The sequence below is a fragment of the Corythoichthys intestinalis genome, chromosome 2, assembly GCF_030265065.1.
Source record: "Corythoichthys intestinalis isolate RoL2023-P3 chromosome 2, ASM3026506v1, whole genome shotgun sequence".
In the NCBI taxonomy this organism is placed as follows: Eukaryota; Metazoa; Chordata; class Actinopteri; order Syngnathiformes; family Syngnathidae; genus Corythoichthys; species Corythoichthys intestinalis.
The window spans coordinates 9,640,424-9,660,970 of NC_080396.1; the positions used below are offsets into that span (position 1 = coordinate 9,640,424).

General features: G+C 37.1%; 1 protein-coding gene across 1 annotated transcript; it reads right to left on the reverse strand.

Annotated features, from left to right (window-relative positions):
- Positions 1-1,203: 1,203 nt before the first annotated feature.
- Positions 1,204-7,376, reverse strand: cldn10e (claudin 10e). Its single transcript, XM_057829468.1, has 5 exons — positions 6,988-7,376; positions 6,743-6,904; positions 2,803-2,884; positions 2,613-2,726; positions 1,204-2,495 (listed from the first exon to the last, which is right to left on the reverse strand). The coding sequence occupies exons 1-5, from the start codon at positions 7,217-7,219 to the stop codon at positions 2,123-2,125; spliced, it is 963 nt and encodes a 320-aa protein (XP_057685451.1). The 5' UTR covers positions 7,220-7,376; the 3' UTR covers positions 1,204-2,122.
- Between the last annotated feature and the right edge of the window lie 13,171 nt (positions 7,377-20,547).

A 20,547-nucleotide genomic window follows, 5' to 3' on the forward strand; every position in this document is an offset into this window, starting at 1 on the left:
ATTTTCCCCCTTCTGTCATTGTTTGCATACTATCCTATTTACAATCTGAAAAAACTACAAATGTTTTGGTGGTTTTAGTTAAAGCAGACAGTTTTTTCATCTGTGTGTTTTTCACAAAGATCAGATCACATTTGATGGTGATTTTATGCAGAAATGTGAAAAATTCCAACAGGTTCAGATACGTTTTCATACCACTGTACATTGGAGATGCATTCCATCAACACCTTGATTTTGCCTTGACAGGTGATGTAATTTTGAGTTTGAGTCTTACATTCCCAACCATAAAAAGGGACAAATTCTGCAGCAGGATGGTGCTCCATCGCATCCTTCAATCTCTACCTCAAAGTTCCTCAAGGCAAAGATCAAGACCCTCCAGGACTGGCCAGCCCAGTCACCAAAAATGAACATCATTGAGCATGTCTGGAGTAGGATGAAAGAGGAAGCATGGAAGACGAAACCCAAGAATGTTGATGAACTCTGGGAGGCATGCAAGACTGCTTTCTTTGATGTTCCTGATGACTTCATCAATAAATTGTATGAATCCTTGCCGAAGCACATGGAAGTCATACAAAATATTAAATTTGGATCTCACAGCACCACTACTTAATTTGCTTATGTTATGTAACATATTTTTGTATTTGAAGTACATTTTTTGTTCAATTTTCACTCTACTTTCTGTAGGCGAGAAAACTTTTGTCTTGCCAAAATTTGACCTTTTGTCTTCATTAAATGATAAATCTTTTTTCATTCATTTATTCATTTTCCATGCCGCTTTTCCTCACGAGGTGCTGGAGCCTATCCCAGCTAACTACAGGCAGTCGGCTTCTGTGAAACAAATATATTTTTGTACATTCAACATCATTTGGGAGGGTCTTAGCTTTCATATGAGCCATTTCTGAAACCAATTGAATAATTAAAAGTCAGGTTATTAGTATGGTTGTTCCGATCATGTTTTTTTGCTCCCGATCCGATCCCGATCGTTTTAGTTTGAGTATCTGCCGATCCCGATATTTCCTGATCCGATTGCTTTTTTTTGCTCCCGATTCAATTCCAATCATTCCCGATAATTTTTCCCGATCAGATACATTTTGGCGATGCATTAAGGAAAAAAATGAATAAAACTCAGACGAATATATACATTCAACATACAGTATATAAGTACTGTATTTGTTTATTATGACAATAAATCCTCAAGATGTTATTGACATGACATTATTAACATTCTTTCTGTGAGAGGGATCCATGGATAGAAAGACTTGTGACTTTGTAAATTGTGACTAAATATTGCCATCTAGTGTATTTGTTGAGCTTTCAGTAAATGATACTGTAGCCATGCCCAAATGCATGATGGGAAGTGGAACCATGACTGTGCGTAGTGCTACCAATTGACATATCTTCTCTGCGTTGGGAAATAACATAAGGTGTTAAGAAAAAGATCAATTGCTACCTTGCATCTCAACATTGCTTCCCATGATATTCCTAATCGTAGGGAGAGGGATTCAGATTCAGAGTTTATTTGTCATTGTCAAGATAACAACGAAATTCATATTGTAAGGCTTTGGCCAATTAAAAACGGCTCCAAAGGCTGCCAAAATTCACTCTATTCATTTTACGCTGCCTTTTATCTCTCTATATAGGAAAAACGGCGCCATTACAGATTGAGCGCGACAATGCATGAGTGGGTCGTGCAGTGCATGCATTAATTGCATTAAATATTTTAACGTGATACATTTTTTAACGCCGTTATCGGGATAAATTTGATAACCCTTCCTTAAGCCTAAACTAAAGACTCTGGATGAGTGTAACATATTATGTCTGTAACGTTAAATAAATACAATTAGAAAACGATTTAATTAAATTTAAAAAAAATATATATATATATATATATTAAAAAAAGGCATGGCCGATATTTTTTTGCCGATTCCGATACTTTGAAAATGACGTGATCAGACCCGACATCTCTAGTTATTAGCAATTGTTTTTACAAAATGGATAAGCGACAAGACTTTTGTCAGGGACTGTATATTTTTTACATTAAAAACCCGATCTTTTTCCCCCGATTCCGATCCTCTGAAAAATGCCGCGATCCGCCCGACCATGCTGGTCTTCTAGTCTGTGTTTTTCAAATGTAGGAGTTCCTTAGGAAAGATGCCTTCTGAGTCTTTGAGCTGCCAGACACCGATGACACTCGACTGGTGCTGCTGTCCGACCCGGATATTGTTGATGCGCTGTATCTGGACAAGAGGCCAGACTCCGAACCTGACGCTGATCTGGCAGAGGCGGTTGTTCTCTTTGTGTTCAAACCGCGGTCAGACTTGGCAAAGCCTACAGATGTTGATCTTGAAGAGATGGTGGATAAGTTGGAACGCTCCGATGACAGCTCGGATACCGTCGACACCTTGGTCTTGGAGGTGATTCCAGACACTGAGGACAGTTCTGTGGTGGATTTTGTTTTGGGGTCTTTTTCCGGATCGGGTAATTGTCGGATAATCACTCTGCATGGAAATAGGAGCACAGTTGTCATGATCGTTTCCATAGCTATATACTCTATTGCGTTCTGACAGGCAGCATTATGTATTGCATTGGTGGAGTTTGGTTTATCCTTGACTCACGTTTCTTCTTGTCCACACAGTGGCCCGCAAACTGACCACAGATAGAAGAAACCACCAGCCATCTGAAAGGCGGAGCCGACCCAGCCGAGGAACAGCGGGGTGCCAAGATCAAACCTAAGGTCGATTGTTGGTCAAGTTAACAGTTTATTTTGTCATTTTTTATGGCAGCGTTTTAAGAATTTTGACTTACTTAAGCCCATCAAAGTTTGGGTTGAAATATTCTACTGAGACATATTGTGCATATACAGCGTATCCACTCGTGGAGAGTAAACCTGCACACGTACATCAGAAATATTTTACAAATAGAATATGTCATGATACAAAATTGGGCGAGATTCTCAGTTTTAACACTTTAAAGAGGAATAAAATGTGGTATGAAAAAGTATCTGAACCTTTTGGAATTTTGTTTCTGCATAAAATCAAATCTGATCTGATCTTTGTCAAAATCACACAGATGTAAAAACAGTGTCCACTTTAACTAAAACCACCCAAACATTTATTGGTTTTCATATTTTAATGAGGATAGCATGCAAACAATGACAGAAGGGGGGAAAAATAAGTAAGTGAACCCTCTGCCTAAATAGGCTTTAAGAGCAACTGAAAACAATTTTCGCAAAACAATTTACCGTAATTTCCCGAATATAACGCGCACTTTTTTTCCCCAAAATCGACTTGTAAAATCATGGTGCGCATTATAAACGGGTACATGGATGGAGACAGAAATATATATATATATATATTACATATATATATATATATATATATATATATATATATATATATATATATATAAACCGATTTTTTTTTATTGACACGGCCACGTTGTGTTGAAGAAACGTATGCGGCGATCCGTTGCCGACCATTACGGTACGTGACGTCACCATTTTGTTTCGGTAATACTTCACTCTAATCGGCCGAATGATTTCGTATGTGTTAAATTCTGCTTTTTTCACTCTTCATAAAGCACAGAATTTAGTTTCTTGAACTCATTTGAGTCAACGTTTATTGCAGCTCCGCAACTCGGACCATAACAATCGCAACAACACAGACTTCCTGTGTGTGTCCGTCAACTATATCTGTCCCTCGGGAAACTCAAACCCAAATAACAATAGTTCCTATTGTTAGTGTCGTGTCGACAGCGATGAGCTCTCTCTGATTTCTGATTTACGTTCTCACTTTCATTTTACCGTATCAATCCATGGAAGAAACATTGATTCATCATGATGAAACGAGCAAGTTATACAGCAGCCTTTAAAAGAAAAGTCACATCTGTTTTGTTTTCTCCTAGATTCTTATAAGTTGGAGAACTTGTCAAATTATATTATTACCGTAAATATTGTTAGTTTATGGTAATGTTTTGAACTACCGATGTGCTATGCTTGTGCTGTGTTTCACCAGTCAGTAAAATGACACTTTCTGTATCAGTACACGAGCTCTGTTTTCTTGTATTCTTCTATTTATTGGTGCGAAAATTAGGGTGCGGATTATAAACGGGTACAATAATTTTCCCTAGATTTTACAAGTAAATTTGGGGTGCGCATTATACACGGGTGCGTCTTACATTCGGGAAATTACGGTAAGTCAGGTGTGTGCTCAATTACTGATGAGTGGTTTAAACCTGCCCTGCCCACTATAAAAGACTGACCAAGTAAGAATTGTCTTGATGAGAAGCAGGGGTGAACGTGGACCAGAGCGGTCAGGAACGCAGTTACGGTATAAGATTCAGGGCTGGAATGCTGTTCCGGTACACGGTGCTTTGATTCCAAAAATATGGCGGCAACTGTCAAAATAAAAAAATGTAAAAAAAAAAAACAAAAAAAAAACAAGCTGCCACACATGCATTTCATCTCCAAGAAGAAAACAATCTATCAACGTCAGATTTACATACAGAAGTGTTACAACAAGCATAATAAACTGCTTGTGTAGCGTAATCCGTTTCCATCGATATTTATTTTATTCCACGGACGGCATGGAGGTTTCCCCAGCTGCTGCAGTTATCCGAGTCTCACGATGACAAGTCAGGTCTATGTGCGAATGAACGCAGCAAAGCAGAACGCCTTGGCTTATTTATCCGTTCAATTGGCTGACATACTGACATGTGATCAGCAGAGATAGTTAGCTCAGATTGGTTCAAATGTGCATGTTTTCTGGAACAGCAAAAAAAAAATAATAATAATAATAATAATTGAATTGATGCGACAAAAAAAGGCAATGCAACATAAAATGGATCAAATCTTTAAAAGCAACAAAAGATTTGAGGAGGCTTATTTATCATATTTAGTTTTATTTGCTCTGATGGGAAGGTTCAGAACATCTTAGCTGTCAATGTGCCATTTGGACTTATATTTGTTCATTAAATTTAGGCTACTTATTAATTTCCTTATGATTTAAAAAAGTCAATGTTCAAACTATATTTCATTTTACTCTGCATAATATGTCATTTGTACTTATTTTTCTGAATGTATGTTACTTATATCTTTATTATGCAAAAAAAAAGGTAAATGTTTACATTAACTTCATTTTTAATATACTTCCTGTGTTCTTAAGTAGTTAACATTGAGATTTGGCATTTAGTATGTGAGGAAATGGGGGAAAATTAAAAAATTAGAAGATGGAGGTTTGGGTTTTTGCTGTTTTTTTTTTTTTTTTTACTTTTATTTAGCAAATCATTGAAAAAAATATAATTTTGAATGAAAATGAGTTTTTGTATGTGTTATAGAAATAACTGTGCTAAAACAGTTTTCTTTGCATTTCAGTAGTTTAAGAGGTGACCAAAATAAATAAATAAAAATTATGGCTCCGTGGCGACCTTCACGTCAGGGAGTTCCGGCAAGAAATTCTAGCCACTTTCACCCCTGATGAGAAGTAGTCTGATGTGCATTATGGCTTGGTCAAAAGAACTTTCTGAAGACCTGCGTTAAAGGGTTGTTGATCTCTATAAAGCTGGGAAAGGATACAAAACCATCCCTAAAAAGTCTGGATGTTCATCAATGGACAGTCAGAGAAGTTGTCTACAAATGGAGAGAGTTTGGCACTGTTGCTTCTCTCCCAGGAGTGGCTGTCCACCAAAGATGACACCAAGAGTTCAGGGCAGAATACTCAGATAGGTAAAAAAGAACCCTAGAGTGTCTGCTGAACACTTCCAGAAATCACTGGCACAGTCCAATATCTCTGTGCACACATCAACTACATGTAAAACTGTGGCCAAGAATGGTGTTTGTGGGATGACTCCACAGAGGAAGCCACTGCTGTCTCAAAAAAAAAAAAAAACATTTTCTCTCGTTAATTGTCCACAAAAAGACACTTGGACACTCCACAGAAGTTTTGGCAAAATATTTTGTGGACTGATGAAACCAACGTTGAATTGTTTGGGAGTAACACACAATGTCATGTGTGGAGGAAAAATGGAACAGCTCACCAACATCAACAACTCATACCCACCGTGAAGCATGGTGGAGGGACCATCATGATTTGGGGCTGTTTTGCTGCCTCAGGGCCTGGACAACTTGCAATCATTACTGGAAGAATAAATTCAAACGTTTTAGGATAATTTGCAGGAAAACCTGAGATCGTCTGTCAGACAGGTGAAGCTAAAAAGAGGATGGATGCTGCAACAAAACAATGATCCAAATCACAGAAGTAAATCCATTTCAGAATGGTTTCAGAAGAACAAAATATACGTTCTGGAGTGGCCAAGTCAAAGTCCAGACTTGAACCCCATTGAGATGCTGTGGTATGACCTAAAGACAGCGATTCATACCAGACATCCCAGGAATCTGACTGAACTACAGCAGTTTTGTAGAGATGAATGGGCCAAGATTAGTCCTGATCGATGTGCCAGATTGCTCTGCAGCTACAGGGAGTGTCTGGTTGACGTTATTGCTGCCAAAGGGGGCCACAAAATATTCAATGTGATGGTTCACTGACTTATTTTTCCCCTCTTGTGTCATTGTTTGCATACTATCCTCATTAAAATATGAAAACCTATAAATGTCTGGGTGGTTTTAGTTCAAGCAGACACTGTTTTTTTCATCTGTGTGATTTTGACAAAGATAAGGTTCAGATACTTTTTCATACCACTTTAACTATATGAATCTATCTGCACGAATTGTTTTACAATGAGACTGTACCGCTGATAATATGACAGCAGCCACCGGTGTAGATCTTCCTGTACTTTGACTTGTCTTTCCCACCTAGAAAAGTGCACTCCATGCCCAACATGCTAAGCACGAAGCCCAGCATGCCTACTGATAGTGCAGCCATCAGCAGACCGCGGACAATCTGGATGTGACCTGAAGTCACACAACAAGACACAAATGAATAAGCAATCTTGTTAAGGTTCAGTTTAAGGCTTCTCCAACAACGTGGTACTCACCCTCCACGGACCAAAGCACGGGGAAGTCGTAGCAATTACTAACAGCTGTTGAATCTGTAAAGCAAGATCTCCACAAACTGGACCAGTACCACGCCACCTTCAAGATGGAGGAACCTCCCATTCCTCCGACAGAGGTGATCTTCCAACCTTCCATGGCCATTGTACACGCCACAAAGATCCAGCCCAGTACCGTCATCAAGAAACCCCAGATCTGAACCACTCGGATCTGCATCCCTGGGCTTCTCAAAAGGCAGGTACCACCAGATCCTATGTAGGCCTTGGTTCGAAATGTTCTTCTATTTGCCGTTAAGTTCCTACAGCGAAAAAATAATGTTGTGCTTTCCTCCAAATACCAACAAATGTTAAGTTTAGGCCAAGTGAGTTGCAAATACAAGGCAGGGCTTTGTGGTTGTTGTTCAGCAGGTTTTTTTTTGCATGTGGGTGGGAGATGTCATACCTTAACGTTCCCACTGTCATAGGTGACAGTTTTGAGATTAGAAACTGGACTGAGAGTGCTCATGTAAGCATTCATCTCAAATTACCGAAGATTTTTTGCCAAGTAAGAACATGTAGTCGATGTGGTTAATGCTAATTTCACCAAAAACTGCACAATGCTACTCATTGTAGCATGTTTCAGCCAAGGCTGCTTGTATTATGGCTGGGGTTGCCAGATGGGAAAGACAGTCTCCACCCAATCACAGTGTAAAACCCTGCTAGTTCAATAAAAAAACAGCCAAAATGATAACCAAGCTAACATGTTTCCCTTTTGCAATCCTATGTTTATTTTTGTATTATAGACAAGTTTCCTGAGTGAAAATTGGGCGGCGCCGTCTTTGACATTTTCTGCTCTGGACTTTTGGTTTAGACAGAACACCATAAATTGCAGTTGAAGTAGACAAAGCTTTACAGTGTATCACAAAAGTGAGTACACCCCTCGCATTTATTCAGATATTTAAGTACAGTGGGGCAAATAAGTATTTAGTCAATGACTAATTGTGCAAGTTCCCCCACTTGAAAATATTACAGAGGCCTGTAATTGTCAACATGGGTAAACCTCAACCATGAGAGACAGAATATGGAAAAAAAACAGAAAATCACATTTTGATTTTTAAAGAATTTATTTGCAAATCATGGTGGAAAATAAGTATTTGGTCAATACAAAAAGTTCATCTCAATACTTTGTTATGTACCTTTTGTTGGAAATAACGGAGACCAAACGTTTTCTGTAACTCTTCACAAGCTTTTCACACACTGTTGCTGGTAGTTCGGCCTATCCCTCCATGCAGATCTCCTCTAGTGCAGTGATGTTTTGGGGCTGTCATTGGGCAACACCGACTTTCAACTCCCTCCACAGATTTTCTATGGGGTTGAGATCTGGAGACTGGCTAGGCCACTCCAGGACCTTGAAATGCTTCTTATGAAGCCACTCCTTTGTTGTCCTGGCTGTGTGTTTGGGATCATTGTCATTCTGAAAGACCCAGCCATGTCTCATCTTCAATGCCCTTGCTGATGGAAGGAGATTTTCACTCAAAATCTCTCAAAACATGGCCCCATTCATTCTTTCCTTTACACAGATCAGTCGCCCTGGTGCCTTTGCAGAAATAACGCCCCAAAGTATTGATGTTTCCACCCCCATGCTTCACAGTGGGTATGGTGTTCTTCAGTTGCAATTCAGTATTCTTTCTCCTCCAAACACGAGAACCTGTGTTTCTACTTGAAAGGTGGAAAAGCGCTATATAAGTATAACACCATTTACCATTTACCAAAAAGTTCTATTTTGGTTTCATCTGACCATAACACATTCTCCCAGTCCTCTTCTGGATCATCCAAATGCTCTCTAGCGAACCGCAGACAGGCCTGGACGTGTACTTTCTTCAGCAGGGGGAGGAGTCTGGCAGTGCAGGATTTGAGTCCCTGATGGCGCATTGTGTTACTGATAGTAGCCTTTGTTACTGTGGTCCCAGCTCTCTGTAGGTCATTCACTAGGTCTACCCTAGGTTCTGGGATTTTTACTCACCGTTCTAATTATCATTTTGACGCCACGGGGTGAGATCTTGCATGGAGCCCCAGAACGAGGGGGATTATCAGTGGCCTTGTATGTCTTCCATTTTCTAATAATTGCTCCCACAGTATATTTCTTTACACCACGCGTTTTACCTATTGCAGATTCAGTCTTCCCAGCTTGGTGCAGGTCTACATTTTTGTCTCTGATGTGCTCCGACAGCTGTTTGGTCTTGGCCATAGTGGAGTTTGGAGTTTGACTGACTGAGGTTGTAGACAGGTGTCTTTTATACCGATAATGAGTTAAAACAGGTGCCAATAAGACAGGTAACAGGTGGAGCCTCGTTAGACCTTTTTTAGAAGAAGTTAGACCTATTTGACAGCCAGAAATCTTGCTTGTTTGTACGTGACCAAATAATTATTTTCCACTCTAATTTGTTTGATTTTTAAAGAATTTATTTCCAATGTGATTTTCTGTTTTTCTTTTCCACATTCTGTTTCTCATGGTTGAGGTTTACCCATGTTGACAATTACAGGCCTCTCTAATCTTTTCAAGTAGGAGAACTTGCACAGTTGGCGATTGACTAAATACTTATTTACCCCACTGTATTTTGAGTTATTCTGAGGCGTAAGTAAATTAACTCTATTATATAAGCTGCACACAGACTACTTTTCATTGTGTCAAAGTGTCATTTGTCAGTGTTGTCCCATGAAAAGATGAGAAGTCGCGAGCCGAAATGCGGAAGTAAAGCGGAAGTACCTTGGAAACTTGTCTATAACCTAAAAAAGTCAACAGTTATGGACACAACGTAGTGGAATCTGTTTTGCAGATAAGCATCATGAAAGATGTAGTTCTTCTGAGAAAAGGTTCCACAAATTGTATTTTTTTTTTGTTTCAATAAGCTGCCTAATTAATAATTAACCATATTTTTTAAATCATTATTGAATGACAATAATATATGTTTGTCAACCAGGGGTCGCGTTAACCGAATATTTTCCGTCGTTGACCGGTTTTTTAAAACGGTGATGGAAAAAACTGAAGTCCATCTGTCATTCTGACAGGTTGCAATTCACACCCCAGACCACAGGGTGGCGAGTGAGCATTTTAATTAGCTATTGTCTCTCTTAATGCATGACGTCGTTTGCCTTACTCGGAAAAATGTCAAGGCAACTGAGTGTCCGAACTAAGTCGTCTGTCCGAGGCAAAAGTCCAAAACCTCATGACAATAGCCTCTGAAAGAATCCCACTTGAGACATTTGATTATGCACACGCGGGCACGCAATTCAAGTCTATGCGCACCAAGAGGAAGACTGCGTTCAGGCCACAGCAGGTGAACTGTTAATTTCATTGTTCCATATATAGCCTACCTACTGGGGCCACAGTCAGCTGTTTTTGTCACTGCGGAGAAAAAGTTACATATTCATATGCTTGATGGCACGGTGTGGATTCTGTTAAGCTTGTTCGGACAGAATATTGTAACGTCACTGGGGTCTGGCGGCGGCATCGTGATTGATACATCAACGCGAGGTTCTTATTGGTGCACCCGGTGTGCCAGCGCGTCATCCAATTGGTAGACTAGATTGCCGCCTGTGTATATAGTTGCCTCTTTTTCTTTGGGGGCGGAGTTGTTGTTTTGTTGGTGTTGCTGGCGGTAAGCAGAGTAAAAAGAGGGAGAAAAATACCACGACTTCCGTGTCTAATTTTTCGCCGCCAAGCGAGCATTACAATATTAATTAAAAATGAATGAAAACTAAATACTATTGAATATGTCATTATTATTATTTTTAAAATTTAAGTGACGGGTAAAAATAGATTATGACCTGATTTTTATGACCCAGTCAGTCAAAATGACGGACAACGAAAAAGTCTAGCGCAACCTCTGTTGTCAACAGAAATAATTGTCGAAGTACTGTACCAACTTTGACAATATTTTCCAGAGCTGATTCTTAAGTGCATTCTGGGAGTATTTCTAAATAGATTGGTGTCAAAAGCAGAAGCAAATCCACCTGTCACGAGTAAACGATTTAAAACACACAAAAATATGCAAAAAAAAGTGCATAAAAATACAGTGCACGTGGATTAAAGTTCTCCGTCGTAGTGACTAAAATCTGTCAGCAGGGAGCGCTAGTGGGTGCCAATGCATAAGGAAATAGAGGCCTATGAGAAAATTTACAAGCGTTAGTGATAGTTCTTTTTGAATCCTGTTTATGTATAAACGTTTTTTTCTGCCGTTACAGCCCTTTGCTAGCTTCTAATGTCTCTAAATAAATTAAGCTCTATTTTAATAAACCAACAAGATTAAGCTACCCAATTGGAAAGAATCCGGTATGTGCATGCAGTTTGCCAATTTCCAGGTTCTTATTTTTGTCGTTGGCCTTTGGAATAGACGGGGCTAGAATATGCCTTCATTTATAAGTTCATATTGTGCTACTCATTTTCATTGATTCACAAAAAATGATGCGGGTTGTAATAGCTCGGTTTTAATAGCCCTTTTTAAGCGAACATGTGTTGAAATATTGTATTGTTATTAAACTCCATTTAGGGGAGAGTGGGGTAAGATGAGCCTAATTTTACTTATTTGGTTCTGGATTCAAGGAAAAACTACATAGAGACAAAATGAAAACATATTCCTTTATTTCAGGATGTCTACTATAAAATGAAATCATCAGAATGCATTTCTGACAAAGCTTCACAAAATAATGACCTTTCCAACAAAATAATGACCTTTCCAAAAAAAAAAAAAAATGGTATTGAGTCCCTGGTGGCGCATTGTGTTACTGATAGTAGCCTTTGTTACTGTCATCCCAGCTCTCTGTAGGTCATTCAATAGGTCCCCCAGTGTGGTTCTGGGATTTTTTATTTTTATAAAAAGAAAACGTAATAAAACGTAAATAAAATAAGAAAATTTTAGTGGTTCCACCAAAGGCAAACAGAACCAAATAGCTTTTATTTATTTGAATTCAATTCAATCTGTATATTCATTTATGTATTTATTCTAAATTGTTGAATATTATTTCTTTTTTTGTATTTATATTAATGTTTACTTTTAACTATGGCTGTCAAACGATTAAAAATTTTAATCGAGTTAATCACAGCTTAAAAATTAATCGTAATTAATCGCAATTCAAACCATCTCTAAAATATGCCATATGTTTAGTCCTGCACAGATTAATCGATTAACTCGAGGATTCGATTAGAAAAAAATATTCGAATTAAATTTTGTTGCGTCGAGTATTCGTTTAATTAAAGTGGCGTTGTAATGTTTTATTTTGAAAGTGTTTACATTTAGTTTATTGATTAGGGTGGACACATTGCCCTCTGGTCTGCCTCATTTCACATGGCTGAATCCAACTGCTCCCTGTTAAGGCCAACGTAAGCTAAGTTTTTCTTTGGGCTAATGTTTTTTAATGCATTCGTAATATATTTTATATGTATATTTAGCCGTTTTTTGTGGTAATATGAGTCTGAACCATTTGTTAAGAGCATTGAAAAAAAACGTTAGCATTTTATAGCATTTAAGCTTGCGGACTTTTGCCAAGTAAGTTAGTCAATTGTTCTTTTGTTTTACATAGATCCTCATTTATTTATTTTTAATACCGTTTGAGGCTCAGCTCAGGTATTTTAATTTTTCCTTGTTCCTTTTCCCTTTACTCGATTATTCGAACTAACTACTTCATCGATTAATCGACTACTAAAATAATCGATAGCTGCAGCCCTACATGTTTCTGTAAATAATTGTTGGAATGGAAAGATAAGACACAAGACGGATATATACATTCAACATACTGTACATAAGTACTGTATTTGTTTATTATAACAATAAATCCATAAGATGGCATGAACACTGTTAACATTCGTTCTGTTAAAGGGATCCACAGATAGAAAAACTTGTAGTTCTTAAAAGATAAATGTGAGTACAAGATATAGTAATTTTATATTAAAACTAGCGATGTCCCGATCGATCGGGTATCGGAATCGGCAAAAAAATATCGGACATGCCTTTTTTAAATATATATATATATTTTTTAATTAAATCGTTTTCTAATTGTATTTAACGTTACAGACATAATGTGTTACACTCTTCCAGAGTCTTTAGTTTAAGGTTATCAAATTTATCACGTTAACGGCGAGAATTAATATTTTTTACATTTAGCACGTTACAATATTTAACGCAATAACGCATGCGCTGCACGACCCACTCACGCATTGTCGCGTTCATTCTATAATGGCGCCGTTTTACCCATACAGTATATAGAGCTAAAAGGCAGCGTAAAATGAGGAGTGAATTTTGGCAGCCTTTGGAGCCTTTTTTTTAAATGGCTAAAGCCTCACAATCCCTCTCCCAACGATTAGAATAATCGTGGGAAGTAATGTGGGGAAGAAAGGTAGTAGATGATCTTTTTCTTAACACCCTATGTTATTTCCCAACACAGAGAAGATATATCAATTGGTACCACGACGCACAGTCATGGTTGCACTTCCCATCATGCATTTGGGCAGAAGTTAAATGGCTACAGTATCATTTACTGAAAGCTCAACAAATACACTAGATGGCAATATTTAGTCACAATATACAAAGTCACATTTATCCTTTAAGAATTACAAGTCTTTCTATCCGTGGATCCCTCTCACAGAAAGAATGTTAATAATGTAAATGCCATCTTGAGGATTTATTGTCATAATAAACAAATACAGTACTTATGTACTGTATGTTGAATGTATGTATTCGTCTGAATTTGATAAACACAGCAAATCAGTTGAGCGTACTTCAGAAAAATAGTGTTTATTACATCAAGGATTCATCTGAATTTCAGTGCTTTATGGGGTAAGTTGAACCACTGGCTCAATTTACCCCAAAACCTTGGGCTCAATTTGCCTCATAGCCACCATTTTGTGAAAAGCAGGCTAGCTTAAAAAAATTTTGAAGTAAGTGATTCACATGTTTTTACTAGGGCTGTCAAACGATTAAAATTTTTAATCGAGTTAATTACAGCTTAAGAATTAATTAATCGTAATTAATCGCAATTAATCGCAATTCAAACCATCTCTAAAATATGCCATATTTTTCTGTAAATTATTGCAGGAATGGAAAGATAAGACACAAGATGGATATATACATTCAACATGTGGTACGTAAGGACTGTATTTGTTTATTATAACAATAAATCAGCAAGATAGCATTAACATTATTAACATTCTGTTAAAGCGATTCATGGATAAAGGGACTTGTAGTTCTTAAAAGAAAAATGTTAATACAAGTTATAGAAATTTTATATTAAAACACCTATTAATGTTTTCGTTTTACTAAAATGTGTAAAATTTTCAATCAAAAAATAAACTAATAGCCCGCCATTGTTGATGTCAATAATTACTTTCACAATGCTCATGGGTGCTGAAGCCTATAAAATCAGTCGCACCCAAGAGCCAGCAGAGGGCGGCAAAACTCCAAAAAACACAAGTAACAAGTTGGCATTGCACTGCGCTGTCATTTAAATCTGTCTGAGCGGGGCATCTGCGTTAATTGCGTCAAATATTGTAACGTGATTAATTTAAAAAATTAATTAACGCCCGTTAACGCGATAATTTTGACAGCCTTACAATAATTACTTACACAATGCTCATGGGTGCTGAAGCCTATAAAATCAGTCGCACCCAAGCGCCAGCAGAGGGCAACAAAACTCCTCAAAACACAATTAACAAGTGAGGTTTTCATTGTACTGTCATTTAAATCTGTCTGAGCGGGGCATGTGTGTTAATTGCGTCAAATATTTTAACGTGATTAATTTTAAAAAAAATAATTAACGCCCGTTAACTCGATAATTTTGACAGCCCTAGTTTTTACACCTTACAAATACACCAATATGTGTAACATATAATTTTAGTCTTAGATAATCTTGTTTGACATAACTCTCATTTTACCTAAAATGCAGAAAATTTACATTGACAGTCAAAAAACAACTTTTCTAGTAAAAATAGGCTTACCTATTTTCCAAAGTGCTTTCTTTCACCACAGCAAGATGGCAATGGTGAGGGCTTCCTGCCATTGTGGTCACATGACCACATATAGCACGGTTGCTTAGATACAAGGGGTGGGTCAACTTACCCAGTGGCTCATCTTACCCCACTCTCCCTACATTAAAAACATCATTATGAATGTCCAATGAATGAAAATAAGTTGATTTACCTAAACTGTTAAAAAAAAAAGTTTCGGTCAAATTATTTTTTTTCACTTTGACCCATGAGTGCATCTAACACATTTTAATTTTGGGGAATTATTTTGTTGAATTTGACTTTGTACTAGGGCTGTCAAAATTATCGCGTTAACAGGCGTTAATTAATTTTTTTAAATTAATCACGTTAAAATATTTGACGCAATTAACGCAGATGTCCCGCTCAGACAGATTTAAATGACAGTACACTGCAACGCTCACTTGTTGTTATGGAGTTTTGCCGCCCTCTGCTGGCGCTTGGGTGAATGACCATCTCGCATATTGCCTCAAACAGATTACAATGAGGCCGTTTATGGACATTAAGAGTGAAGAGAATGCCACCGGCCGCTTGGGGGCAGCGCCGTTCCATGCTCATGTTATTTCTTTTAAATGTGGAAGAATTAGTAGTTGTGAGACGTTTATGCTGTATTCACAATGTAATGCAAATTGCTATTTGTGCTCCACACATATTTCGGTAAGTTTTCTTTCTTTTAGTGGCAGTTATGTGTTTCTTGTTGTATTTTGGGTAAGATATGTACAGATATATGTTATACAGTAGAGGCGTTCTTTGGACCGCGCCGTTTATTGGCAACTCCTTCACAACAAACATAAGTGGGAGAGATAGGAATATTATTTTTGTTGTGCTTTCACTAAAGGATACTTACAGTGGGGAGAACAAGTTGGCAGTGTATCAAATACTTGTTCTCCCCACTGTAAGTATCATACCTTTAGTGAAAGCACAACAAACCAACTTGTTCTCCCCACTGTAAGTATCCTTTAGTGAAAGCACAACAAAAATAATATTCCTATCTCTCCCCAAAAAAATAATGTTCACAAAAAGAAAAGCACTTCAGTCTATAGTAATGAGGCCCTATTCTGACACACAGTTAAACAACAATGCAAAATAAACTGGCATTCCATATCAAAATAGCTATGCAAAATACACGTAAAACTTTTCACTCTATTTTTATTATTGTTATTTTTATTGTTCTTATTATTATATTAACTCTACTTTTGATTGAAAATTTTACAAATTTTATTAAAACGAAAACATGACGGGGTTTTAATATAAAATTACTAGTAACTATAACATTTATCGTTTAAGACCTACAAGTCTTTCTATCCGTGGATCACTTTAACAGAAAGAATGTTAATGCCATTTGTCGATTTATTGTTACAATAAACAAATACAGTACTTATATACAGTATGTATATATCCGTCGTGTGTCTTATCTTTCCATTCCAACAATAATTTACATAAAAATATGGCATATTTTAGAGATGGTTTGAATTGCGATTAATTGCGATTAATTAATTTTTAAGCTGTAATTAACTCTATTAAAATTTTTAATCATTTGACAGCCCTACTTTGTACCTACAAATCCGTAATGACATGCAGTTTACAGCTCATGTGTTGTGAGGCGCTAAATTTCAAGGTGTTAGACATAAAAGCTGTTCAAACTAATCAAAAAAGCCCTTCCAAAACCACTGAATTTTGTCAAAAGTAGCCCAAATTTGATCAACCCACCTAATGCATTTCTCTCCCGTCTTTGAAAATAGCCCAATTTGGGCGGGAACCTTTGGCAACATGGCATCAGTCATTCCTGAAGGCTGCTGATGAGTCATTTCATTAAAATCTCACTGTTCCTTCACATTTATAATTAAAACACGCCATAGCGGCTTAATGTCAAAGTGATCTGGCTAGTAATTAACATTCTGTCATCAACAGTGAATTGCCCAGTGTGACTTTAACAGCCTTGAGTGTAGTACAGTGAAGCTTTTGTGAACTGACGTACAGTTAGTAATTTCATTTAAAATGTTGGCTTTGTAAAAACAGAGTTTTAAAAAACAATTGGCATCTCCAGTGGCGTTCCTAGCCTGGTGCCCAGGACGACAAGACACTTTGGCGCCCCCATCCTCCCAAAAAAACACTAACTGCAAAAAACTCAGCAACGGTTGACCCAATAAATACAGTACATGAAGTATACTTAGCACTAACCTAACCCTATCAAACCATTTGAAAGGGCACAACTATAAATATGTGCAAGAGAATATTACTTATTACTCACATTACAAACATTATTAAAATAATGTAGAAACAATAACCAGTAAGGGCGTGTGCGAGAGATCTGCAGGGTGGAAGGCAATATAAATAGTCTGAAATATCAACAAATCTTAGCTGCCTCTTACATTCCTAACCATAAAAAGGGACAAATTCTGCAGCAGGATGGTGCTCCAAGGCAAAGAAGATCAAGATCCTCCAAGACTGGCCAGCCCAGTCACCAGACATGAACATCATTGAGCATGTCCGGGGTAGGATGAAAGAGGAAGCATGGAAGACGAAACCCAAGAATGTTGATGAACTCTGGGAGGCATGTAAGACTGCTTTCTTTGATGTTCCTGATGACTTCATCAATAAATTGTATGAATTCTTGCCGAAGCCCATGGAAGTCATAGAAAATATTAAATTTGAAACTCACAGCACCACTACTTAATTCGCTTATGTTATGTAACATATTTTTGTATTTGAAGTATATTTTTTGTTGAATTTTCACACTACTTTCTGTAGGCGAGAAAACTTTTGTCTTGCCAAAATCGGACCTTTATGTCTTCATTAAATGATAAATCTTTTTTCAGTGAAACAAATATATTTTCGTACATTCAACATCATTCAGTCATCATTGGGAGGGTCTTAGCTTTCATATGAGCCATTTCTGAAACCAATTCAATAATTGACTTTTGTCAGGGACTGTATACAGTATATATGTATATGTATGTGTATATTTGTATGTATGTATGTATATATATGTGGGTGTATGCATATGTATATATCTATACTGTATAAACACATTAGTGCTGTCAACTTTATTGCGTTAATTGGCGGAAAGTAATTTTTTCAATTAATCACGTTAAAATATTTGCCGAATTTGACGCATGCGCAGAATGACCCGCTAATGCATTTCTTCAAACAGATTACAATGATGCCGTTTTTTGCACATTAAGAGCTAAGAGGCAGAGAAAGGCGAGTGGACACAGGCGTTCATTGGACCGCACCGTTTATTGGCATAAGCTTCGGCAAATTTTTTTTATTTGATGTGACGGCAAAGCTAATCGTTAGTCACTCATAGTTTTCCAACCTTAACAACATTTTTTTTCTTTTGATGTGAGAAGAAGCTAATTTACCAAACATGAAACGACACAAACATATGTTCAAATTTATGAACCTATATATTATTGAACAGCAAATTAGATACCTAAAAATAACATAATAAATAAAATGAAAACGTATATTCGTACACAGTGGTATGTTTTATTACAGTATGGTTTTTAAAACCCATGCTGATACTGTATTAACTCATTTGCTCCCAAAAACGTATAAATACGTTCTATTTGTAATTGCTTCAGTGTCCCAAAAATGTATTTACATGTCTTTTGCATTTTTTTTTTCTATAGGTTCCCATCTATCTAAGATATAATGCACAAAGCTTAAAACCCATTTTAAAGCAATAAAACTGGCCACTGGAGGTCAGTAGCGCATTTGGTAATAACTCAACTCGGGCTAAGAAAGGAAGTGAAGAAAAATATTCAGGAAACAGAAGTTGGAAGACGAGTGAGAATTTGAGAAAAATGTGGAGAACGATCGGGGGAAAAAAAGGCAAAGGACACTGGAGGAGTGTTTTGAAAAGAAAACGAAACCATTGTCAAAGAAGGATTCAAAAAAATCTATCTTGATGAGACAGACTGTGACGTCCACAACAGCGTCAGGTTCCACACGCGTAGTGCGGAGCTCACGTTGCGGTACTTCTTAGCCCGAGGTTGAACCCAATGATGAAGATGATGAAAAAAGTGAGACTGATCTTCATCTGGACTCATCTGATTACTGGGAGCCACCTCATTCAACCGGGAGCAGCCGAGAGCCTTCCCCATTGTTATGTGCGCAAATAGTTTGACAGTTCAATAGTTTAGTTATGTGTAAATAAATTGTTACTTAGCGATAAAAAGCTCTATTGGTCTTGTTGTTTATATTATTTTGTAGAACGAAAACATTATTTAGTTGTTTGGGATGTAACTAAAGCAAAAAATAGCTGTGTTAACCCTTTAACACCTAAGCCTATTTTGGCCGAATTTGCATGCATTTGATGTTGCCTTTATATTTCAAAGAAAAAATTGTTTACAATGGCCAAGTTGGGTCCCTTTTTTCAGAACACCTTGAACTTCATGTCCAAACTGTTGTTTTCTTCACTGACCAATTTTAATCTACACTTTGGACCCAAAAAGACAAAAAAATCCCAAAATCTTTTTTCAAAATTTGTAATGTCGACGTCCCACTGACAACCAAACATGCTCGACCAACCGTTTTGAAGCTTGATCATATTTATTGAACTTGTTAGGACAAACATTCAATAGAAAAAAATAAGATTGAACAGTTTTATGTTTGACAATTCAACACAAACAGCAGGTATGGTCATAGGCGTTTTTGGCCTTTACACATACTATGGTCAAAACAGGTTATATTTATATATATACAGTGCAAAATAGTGAGAAAAAAATTATATATATCATCTAACACAAAAAGGGTTTGGAGGATATCTCTTTGTGAAGTTAAATGTTGTACCCATCACCTTATCAAAAGCAATCAAGCTTCTCGAACACACATCTACATAAAAATTGAAAAGATTATAGTAAAGAAAAAACTTATATATAACATTGAAAAAAAGTGCTTTAAAAAAATATTGACAAGTAGTTCAGTTCAATTCAAAATTTTCACATTTTTCAGGCATCCGACCCAAGAAAGTTTTTTTTTTTTTTTTTTTTCCTTTGGGCCGAGACGCCGACTCAGGCAAAGAAAAAGACGACAAATACAGCTCATCTTCCTCCTTGAGTTAATGAAATAATGCAATAGCTTGCGCTAAATGTAGTTTTATATTCATTCTGCACGTTTCAAAGTCACTCGCTCAAACCAACCGGCCGTTGCTTGCGTTGCATGTCTCCCTTTCATGAGTTGGCGCCTCGTTCGGAAATTTATTAAAAATGATCACATTCAGTTCGTTCTTCTTGACATCAGAACGGCTCTTGGGATATGTACTCTTTTGTGCTGCTTTTGGTTTTGAAAAAGAACAAGAAATGATGGAAATATGGAGATAGATACATGGTCCATGCAGCATTTGAATGCATATTTATGAGTGCAATAAAACTATAAAACTCAAATGACATTATCTCCCGTTTTTCTTGGTCGATTGACTTCAAATAAAAACTGGTGTGGACATCAACTTCCGCACTTTCAAATGAGACCAACCAGCGGCACGTGGTTGACGTAATTACAACATGACGAAGCTTCAAAGACGATAT

Coding starts and splice junctions, on each gene's coding strand:
- cldn10e (XM_057829468.1), bottom strand. CDS start 7,219: ATGCAGATCCGAGTGGTTCAGATCTGGGGTTTCTTGATGACGGTACTG. Junction 2,727..2,802: donor CCAAACTTTGATGGGCTTAA/GTAAGTCAAAAT, acceptor AATCGACCTTAG/GTTTGATCTTGGCACCCCGC. Junction 2,496..2,612: donor CTGTGTGGACAAGAAGAAAC/GTGAGTCAAGGA, acceptor ATTTCCATGCAG/AGTGATTATCCGACAATTAC.